This window comes from Mustela lutreola, chromosome 16, assembly GCF_030435805.1.
Source record: "Mustela lutreola isolate mMusLut2 chromosome 16, mMusLut2.pri, whole genome shotgun sequence".
In the NCBI taxonomy this organism is placed as follows: Eukaryota; Metazoa; Chordata; class Mammalia; order Carnivora; family Mustelidae; genus Mustela; species Mustela lutreola.
The window spans coordinates 54,886,839-54,896,597 of NC_081305.1; the positions used below are offsets into that span (position 1 = coordinate 54,886,839).

Consider the following 9,759-nt stretch of genomic DNA (forward strand, 5'->3'; position numbering starts at 1 on the left):
GTGCATGTGTTTCAGTATTTTCCAAATAAACCGGTAAGAGTCAGGGTCCCACTTATCATGGGACGAAACCCTCTAGTCTAACCTTCTTCCCTCTTCCCCCACATCCTTCACAAACCCCCCCACCCCCGCCCTCCCTTCTCCTGCCCAAGAAAACTCTTGCGGTTAATGAGTCTCGGAACAGTGAAGTGAAATGAAAGTCACAGATAAGAGCGACAGCCGCTGAAGGATTGAGTGGAGGTGGGGGAGGCCCCCTGCAGGAGACCGCCCCTCCCCACCCCCGAAGTTGGGAGTGAGGCGCGCCGGCGACACAAGCTGACCCTCTCTGGCGACCCCACAGAACTACTCCACACATCCCTCCAAAAACACCAGCAGCTTCCCGACCCGCGTCCGCCGTCCCCCCCTCACTCCCAGAGAGCCTTCGGGCCCGGGTCACTTCCGAACCCCGGAGGTGGGCGGGGCACAGGGTGGAGACTCTGGGGGAAGAAAATGCATGGGTCTCCACCCGGTCCCTAGAGATGTCCCGGCTACCGCTGCTGCTGCTCCTGCTGCTGCCGCCGCCGCCACTGACTGTGGAGCCCGCCCGGGCCTCGCTGATCCGGTACCGGGGACCCCATCACCACCCCAAACCGGGGACGGCTCCTCCCCCTCTTGCCCTTTAAGTCTGGGGCCCCTCAGTTCAGTGACTCCCAAGCCTAGCACCCCAAGACTTATGATTCCTATCTCTTGGGTTCATAGATCTCCAAACCGGGCTCTCACCCGGCAGGGGGTGGGAGGGTTCCACCCTGTTAGGTCCTAAGAGGGCAGTCCTTTCAGTCTAAGTTCCTCCAACCCTGAGACCCTGCACTGGGGGACTCCTTTGTCCTTCCTGTCTCCAGACAAGTTTTGGGAGGACCACACAGATCCCACCCTGAGCTCTGATGATCTTGTACTGGGGTCTCCAGACGTGCGACTCCCCGTACCCCAACCCAACAAGATCTTGGAGACTCAGAGCTGTGACTCCCCTAGACTCACATCTTCCAAACTGTTTAGGTCTCAAGAAGTCCAGTTTTGGGGATCCCAGTGACCTCCTCCTTTCCCTGGCCTCTGGTGCCCCACACCCCAATCTCTCACTTCTTCTCCTCTCTTCTCCCATCCCCTAGAATTCTTGATTTGGGGGTCCTCTTCCAGGAAACATTTTCCCCACTTGACATTCTTGAGTCTCTCAAAGATTGAGTCATGGGGGGCAAAGATGTGAGGGAGGGAGCAGGGCTCCAAGGAGTGACTAAGAACAGGACAAAAATATTACTGCACAGGATGTTTGCTAACCTGCTTTTTGAACCAAAAAGCTCATGGCCATTTCCCAAGCCAGCGCAAAGGATAGTGATTCTCAGAATCATTTCAAGACCAACAGCATCTGCATGACCCAGGAACTTGGTAGAAATGCAAATTCTCAGGCTCCATCTTGGACCTAGTGAATCAGAAGGGACAAGCTCTGAATTTCACCTCTCAGTCAGGGGTTGGCAAACACTTAGTTCAAGGGCCAAATTCATCCTGCTATGGAGTTTGACAAAACCCAGTCATGTTGCCCAGGACTGTTTCCATGCTATAGTCACAGAGGTGAGTGGTTGCAACAGACACCAATGGCGGGTTAAGTTTTTACAAAATCATTGCCCTTCACTCCTGCTCTAGGTGGTTCCTGTTCCTGCTAAATTTGAGAACCACTGGCATTGAGGGCTACTTTCTCCTTTTTTTTTTTTTTTTAATTTGACCACATAAACATTTGTTTGTTTGATGGGGGGGGGTAGGGAGAGGGAGAGCCTACAAGCAGGGAAAGAGGCAGAGGGAGAAGCAGGATCCCCACTGAGCAAGGAGCCCCAATGCAGGACATGATCCCAACTCTGGGATCATGAGCTGAGCCACCCTGGGTGCCCCTACTTTCTCCTTTTTAGTGCTTGAATGGATTCCATTCTATGCATGTTCCATGCAGAGCCAAGGCCTAGCTAGTTGGTCTCCAGTTTTCAAAATTAGATACATCCTCATAAACACCTCTTAGTGTACTTGTCCAGTGATCTCCTATAGATGAAACTCATTGAACCGAAATTAAGTTGGGCTAAAATGGGTGCAAATTTAAGCCCTATGATACATACTTGATGAATCATCCTCCAGAAAGTTTGTATCAATCCACATCAATTCACAATCCCCTAGCCAACAGTATTGTTGTTCTTTGCCAGTCTGTAGGGTCAGAAAAGGTTTCTGACTCCTGTCCTTTGTATTCCTTTGACGACTACTGGGGTTGAACATCTAACATAAAAGGATGTTATTTGTTTGTACTTCTTTTGCCTGTTTATGTCCTTTGCCTATTTTCCTACCGGATATCAAGAACTGTGAAGTTAGCTTGCCACAGTTTCATTTCATGGGTGCTCATAGAAAACACAAAACTCCCAGGTCAGAGACAAGGACAGGTTATTACTCTTGGCAACAGTAGTAGCCAGGTTGCTAGTTCTCTGAGCCCCAGTTACCGTGTGGTGAGATGAAGAGGGCTGGCTGAGACCTGCACATGCAGTAAGGTATATTACAGGAAAGGAACCCAAAGTTTAGGGAAACTGAACCTTTTATAGTAGATCATAAACCTGCTTGCTCTTTGCCCCAGAGGGAGACACTGTCTTTCTCCCAAAGCTATTCACTAAAGGAAATCCTTGACAAAGTCCCTCTTTGGAAATGTGAGAGAACCATGGCGAATTGTCTCCCCAGTGCTGGGTTGTTTATCTTACTCTTATTTGTTTGTAAAAATTCTTTGCATATTAAAGGTACTAACTCTTTGGCATATAACCTGTAATAATTTACCCCTAGATTAAAAAAAAAACACAACTTTTTTAACAGCTTTGTGTGTTGGGAAAAGGGAGTACAAAGTTTTAAAATTTTAGAGTCCCATTCATCAACATTCTCCCCAATAATTTCTGATCTTGTTATCATGCTTTGAAATGCCAGAGTCATTTAAACATTTTACTTCATTCTAGTGCTCTTAAATATTACATTTAATGGGGGTACCTGGGTGGCTCAGTCAGTTAGGCATCTGCCTTCGGCTCAGGTCAAGATCCTGGAGTCCTGGGATCAAGCCCTGCATCGGGCTCTCTGCTCAACGAGGGGTCTGCTTCTCCCTATTTTGCTCCTCCCCGACTTGTTCTCACTCTTTCTCTCTTGCTCACTCTCTCTCAAGTAAATAAGAAAAGAATCTTTTAAAAAATTACATTTAACCTTAACTCTTTGATTATCTGGAACATAGTTTAATATAAATAATGAAATTGGGATTTGGTGCTTGTCCTCTCCCCCCACCAATAAGGAAAATTGTCTCTCACATCATGATGAGAAGCATGCAAGGAACGGTTTCTGCAAAGGCTAGTTTTTTTTTTTTTTTTAGACTTTATTTATTTATTTGACAGACAGAGATCACATGTAGGCAGAGAGGCAGGCAGAGAGAGAGGGAAGCAGGCTCCATGCTGAGCAGAGAGCCCGATGCGGGGCTCGATCCCAGGACCCTGAGATCATGACCTGAGCCGAAGGCAGCGGCTTAACCCACTGAGCCACCCAGGCGCCCCTGGAATGTCTCTTATTGAAAGATTCTAGGGGGGAAACTCTGTTTGGGATGGCTTGCTCTTATAAAGTCTTTGGGGAAATTTGTCATCATGGTTTGATATGTGTTTCGTTGGGTTTCCTGGAAGGTTGTTATTGTAGGGTTTCTGGTAATGACAGTTATTGTAGGGCCATAGAGACATTTGCTTTATCATTATATCCTATTTGGAACATTCTGTCATAGAGGGTCTCCAGGAAGAGTAGTTTCCTAACTGTCAGTGTTCTCCCCAACAGGATCCCTCTCCGCCGAGTCTACCCTGGACGTGGGACCCTGAACCCACTGAGGGGATGGGGGAAGCCAGCAGTGCCCCCTAGTTTGGAGGCCCCATCCCCTGGGGACAAGCCTGTCTTTGTACCTCTCTCTAATTATCTGAATGTGAGTCACGGCCCCAGAGAGTCCCTGCCCTCCTCCCCACTTAGGAAGCCAAGCTCTTCATTCCCCCTCTCTCCTGTTTTGCCATCAGGCCCAGTATTATGGGGAAATTGGACTGGGGACACCCCCACAAAACTTCTCTGTCGTCTTTGACACTGGCTCCTCCAACCTCTGGGTTCCATCCATAAGATGCCACTTCTTGAGTCTGCCCTGCTGTGAGATTTCTTTCTTTCTTTCTTTTTAAATTAAATTAAATTTATTTATTTGACAAAGAGAGATCCAAGATCCTAAGTAGGCAGAGAAGCAGGCAGGAGTGGGGTGGGGGGGTGGGGGGGTGGGGAAGCAGGCTCCCTGCTAAGCAGAGAGCCCGATGTGGGACTCAATCCCAGGACCCTGGGATCATGAACTGAGCCAAAGGCAGAGGTTTTAACCCACTGAGCCACCCAGGTGCCCCGCTGCTGTGAGATTTCATGGGGGATGATAAGGCTGAACAGAGGTGATGAGAGAAGGGAGGCCTGGTTCTTGGCTTCCCAAGGATTTCTGAGGCACTTTTCTCTTCTGACATGCCTTCAGGGGTGACAAGGGCACAGAGGCAGGAGGCACTGAGGATATTCCCTTTCCCCAGTGACACCTCCCTGATCTTCTAACCTAGGGTTCCACCATCGCTTCAACTCCAAAGCCTCCAGCTCCTTCCAACCCAATGGGACCAAGTTTGCCATTCAGTATGGAACTGGGAAGCTAGATGGCATCCTGAGTGAGGACAAGCTGACTGTGCGTGACCCTTGACCCCAGGAGGACTTGAGCCTGGGAGAACCCCAATGTCTAAGATGATCTGGCTTAGGGAGGTGCCTTAGGAGGCGGGGCTTCCAGGGCAAATGCATGAGGCTTCTGGAGTGAGGGGCGGGGCTTCTTGGGTAAAAGGGGCAGGGTTTCTCAAGCAGGGGTGGGGCTTCCTGGTTAAAGGGGTGGGCTTCTTAAGTGGAGAAGCAAAGCTTCCTAGGCAGTTGAAGTTGTTTTCAAATGTCTCCAAATGTGGGATTCAGGCCTTCATTTGCAAGATCTCAGGGTTACAAAGGTAATGTCCTCCAAGAAGTAACTTGCTTCATTTGCATCTGTCCTTAGATTGGAGGAATTAAGGGTGCATCAGTGATTTTTGGAGAGGCTCTGTGGGAGCCCAGCCTGGTCTTCACGTTTGCCCACTTCGATGGGGTACTGGGCCTCGGTTTCCCCATTCTGGCTGTCGGAGGAGTTCGGCCCCCGCTGGATACACTGGTGGACGAGGGGCTACTGGATAAACCCATCTTCTCCTTCTACCTCAACAGGTAATGGGGAAGGGTCTACCTTCCTATGAGTCCCAGCCCCAGGAAGTGGGTTCTGTTTTTAGCAAGTCCCTTACCCACTAAAAGAAGTCTCATCCTGCGCTCACCAAGTCACCGACCCAATCAATATAAGTAATACCTGTTCAAAAGTTCCACTGACCAAGCAACCTTAAGACCCATGAAAGACACTCACCATCATTTTAAATGCTCCACGTTCCAAACTCAAACCAGGAAACTCCATGCTCTACCTACTCAACTTAGGAATCCCCTCTTCACCATACAGAAAACCCAAATGCTATTTGAGAATGCACTCCAGAAGTCGGAAGTTACCCATTTTATTTTTTAAAAAGATTTTTATTATTTATTTATTTGGGAGAGCGAGAGCTCACAAGTAGGCAGAGCAGCAGGCAGAGAGAGAGGGGGAAGCAGGCTTCCTGCTGAGTAGAGAGCCTGATGCAGGGCTTGATCCCAGGACCCTGAGATCATGACCTGAGCCGAAGACAGAGGCTTAACCCACTGAGCCACCCAGGTTCCCCTAAGCTACCCATTTTTTTTTTTTTAAGATTTTATTTATTTATTTGACAGAGAGAAATTACAAGTACACTGAGAGGCAGGCAGAGAGAGAGAGAGAGAAGGAAGCAGGCTCCCTGCTGAGCAGAGAGCCCGATGTGGGACTCGACCCCAGGACCCTGAGATCATGACCTGAGCCGAAGGCAGCAGCTTAACCCACTGAGCCACCCAGGCGCCCTAAGCTACCCATTTTAATCTAAGAAGTCCCAGGTACCTTTTAGGAAGCTTGACCTTATGTTCAGAAATCTCCACCCACCATCCAGAAAGTCCCCACCTTCCCTCTGGAGGCCCATATGCCATAGGCATAAAATCCTGTGCACTTTCAGTTACCCTGATGTCCACCCCACTCGGTCAACCCACTGTGTAGATCTCTCCTCCTGCACCTCCAGGAATCACTGCCCTTCCTCCCCCCACTCTCAGCCAAGTAGGAAGTCTACCACCTCTGAACTATGAGACCTTCAATTCAGAAGGTCTCGCCATGCACCCAGGAAGCCACCCCACTTCTACCCAAGTCACACCTGCCAGAGCCAATTCACAAACCCCAATGCTCCACTTAAATTCCACCCCCAAAATTCCATCTCCCACAGCCAAATCAAGAAGTCCCATCCTCACTTCAGAAAACCCTCAGGACCCTACAATCCTGACCTTCCTCAAGAGCAGTCCTCTCTCTCTTCACTTCTTGCTTTGCTTCCCAGTCGCAACATCTAGGCCCTGCCTGTACCCCACTCCCACCTAGAACCTGGAGACCTTCCCTTGGCAGGAATTCCCTTCCTTGGCCCCTCCTGGGGCTAGCAAGGGAAACACCCATGACATTGCTAGTACTTTGCCTCTACAGGGATCCTAAGGCAGCGGATGGAGGAGAGCTGGTACTGGGTGGCTCAGATCCAGCTCACTATATCCCACCCCTCACTTTCTTGCCAGTCACGATCCCTGCCTACTGGCAGATCCACATGGAGCGGTGAGGGACCTGGCCTTCTAGGTCTGGGAGGAATGGGCAAGAGCCTCATCTCCAGTGTCCTGGGAGAATGGAGCTTGGAGGCCTGGACTCCTGGGTCTAAGGGAGGAGAGAGCTGGGGCCAGGATTCCCGGGTCTGAGGGAGGAGGGGCTAGGGGCCAGGATTCCTGGGTCTGAGGGAGGAGGGTCTGGGGGGGGCAGGATTCCTGGGTCTGAGGGAGGACAGGCTGGGCTAGGGAGGAAGGGCAGAGGGCCTGGACTCCTGGGGCACTGGCTCCAATGTCTACTCCTTGCCCCCTCACAGTGTGAACGTGGGCACAGGGCTGACTCTTTGTGCTCAGGGCTGTGCTGCCATCCTGGACACGGGCACATCCCTCATCACAGGACCCACTGAGGAGATCCAGGCCCTGCATGCCGCCATTGGAGGAGTCTCCCTGCTGTTGGGGGAGGTGAGGACCCAGTGTCTGGTAGGGATTTGATGGAAAACAATGCCCAAGGGTGGGAATAAATGGTTAAGAGGTATCGCAGGGTAAAAGGCACTGGGCATCACGAGCAACAGCCTGGGCTAGTGGGAGGGAGCAAGGACCCCACCTAGGCCTCTGCCGAGTCATTCTGGACAGGAGGAGATGGTGATGGGGGGTTATTCAGGACTGAATGGGAGTGGGAAGCCTAAGGAGCCTGGCGGGGTCTGGGGGAGGTGTGAAGGAAGCGCAGGAAGAGTCAGGGGGCATTAGCCCCCGGACAGTAATCAGCCACAGAAGAGGGGAGCCCTTTCTGGGAGAGAGAAGAGATCCCAGAAGCAGCCTTGGGGAACACCACACAAAGGAGAAGTGGAGACAGGACAGGAGCAGCCTGAGGCATGGGAGAGTGGAGGCTCACAGAAGCTGTGCCAAGAGAGTTTCAGGCCTGGTGGGGGGCACGGTGCTACATCAAAGCTGCTCTCTCACTTCTATGTCAAGAAGCCCTGTAGCTCCCGGGGGGCAGGGGGGGTTCCTTCCAGGTTAGGATTTCTGTGACTCTATACCTGTTTTCTTTGGCACTGCTGAGAGGGTAGAGAAAACTCAGTTTGTGGGGATCCGAGTCAAATATCCAGGATGTGGGCTCATAATGAGCCAAGTGAATCAGGGAGATCATAGTGGTTCAATGTGGCTTGCCTGGGGTTGGGATTCAGCTCTGCCACGTAAGAACTATGCTGTCTTGGACAAGTCACTTAGTGTTCCTTGGTCTTGGTTTCCTAACCTCTAAAGTAGGGTCACTAATACCTCTTAGGTATGTTGTGGAATTGAATAAATCAACCCACTTAAGGTACTCGGAACAATGCTCTGATGCTGTCATCTCTCTCAAGAGAGATATACACTCAAAATTAGCTTCTCACCATTCCTTACCTTCCTAACAAGGTAATTACTATTGGTTTTTACGGAAAATAGACTTCCTGGTAGTCATTTACATTACAGTCATTTCCAAATGTAAACATTTACAATATTTACAGCCTAGCCTTGTATTCTTAAGGACTTGGGGGTGGTGGGATGGGAGAGCAGGTACCCCATCAGTCTAGAAAGGGCAGCTCTCGGCCACTCAGTTCCAGCTAAGTATTTCCGTGCAGGGAAAGCCAGATCTGGTTTGTTGGAGAAAGCTGAAAACATTATTTGAAACCTCCTGGTTCATGAATAATAACACTCTTAGTATGTCAGGCATTCTTCCAAACTAACTCATTTATTTCTCACAAAATATCTCTTAAGTATTACTATCAACTAACACCTTCAAATTGGAAACTGAGGCACAGAGAGGCTAAGTGACTTGTCTAAGGTTGCACAGCACTGGACTCCAAGGATACAATCTGTACCACTGTGGTGTACAGTTGGTAAATAATTTTGAAAACACTTTGGAAACACTTAGGCAATTGCAATACACCTGTGGGCTCTGTGTGCCTCACGGGGTCAGCATTTTTTGATCTACAAGTAGATGGAGGAAAAGGTTTGATCAAAAGGGAGCCTAAAGGAAGTGGCAATGATTATGTATGTGTGTGGTGAGTAAGGATAGAGAAGGCAGTAGAGCTTGACCACACAAGGCTCTGAGTATCTACTTTAAGCAGAGCAGGAATCCTTCAACTCCCCTTGTTCCTCTTTTCCTTCAGTACCTCATCCAGTGCTCGAAAATTCCAACACTTCCTCCAGTCTCCTTTCTCCTTGGTGGGGTCTGGTTTAACCTTACAGCCCAGGACTATGTCATCCAGGTAGGTGGTCGTAACAAGTCAGAGTGATGCAGTAAGATGGGATTTGAGAGGATGGAGCTGGGAGTGAGACATCACCAGGACTGAGGAGGGGGTCACAGAAACACTTCTGGTGCCCGGGATTGTGGGCGGGGCAAGGCTCTGGCTCCCCGGGAAGAGGAGGGTTAGGTGCGCGTGACACACCCAGTGGCCTCTCTTGTCGTCCTGCAGATTGCTCGGGGTGGTGTTCGCCTCTGCTTGTCTGGCTTCCAGGCCCTGGACATGCCTCCGCCTGCAGGGCCCCTCTGGATTCTTGGCGATGTCTTCTTGCGGACCTATGTAGCGGTCTTCGATCGCGGGAACCTAACAGGCGGTGCCCGGGTGGGGCTGGCTCGCGCTCGCTCTTGGGAAGCAGGACCACAAGGGGGCGGGCCCGGGTGGGCGCAGGGCACCGGTTGGCGCGCTGGCTAGGCGCACGCGCACCGAGTGGTAGCCGAAGCATAACTAGCTACTCAGTAAAAACCCGTTATTTACATTGACCCTACCTGGGTTCCCCCCCTTTTAAAAAATTTTTTAAGCGCACGATTTTTGGAGAGAAAAATTAGTGTTCAGCTCTCTCGAGTTGAGGAAGAAAGGAAAAAAGGGCTCACACCAGTACGGGAGCCTTGTACTACGAATCCCATGAAGCCCTTCGCCTATGCCCTCCGTAGACAAAGGCGTCCGG

The 9,759-nt window shown here is 50.4% G+C and overlaps 1 protein-coding gene across 1 annotated transcript; it reads left to right on the forward strand.

The window, feature by feature from the left end:
- The first annotated feature begins 394 nt into the window (after window positions 1–394).
- On the forward strand, window positions 395–9,620 carry NAPSA (napsin A aspartic peptidase). Its single transcript, XM_059151083.1, has 9 exons — window positions 395–598; window positions 3,844–3,985; window positions 4,074–4,197; window positions 4,635–4,753; window positions 5,105–5,304; window positions 6,707–6,829; window positions 7,131–7,275; window positions 8,961–9,059; window positions 9,267–9,620. Exons 1-9 carry the CDS (start codon window positions 516–518, stop codon window positions 9,504–9,506), a joined length of 1,275 nt encoding a protein of 424 aa, XP_059007066.1. The 5' UTR covers window positions 395–515; the 3' UTR covers window positions 9,507–9,620.
- Window positions 9,621–9,759: the final 139 nt, after the last annotated feature.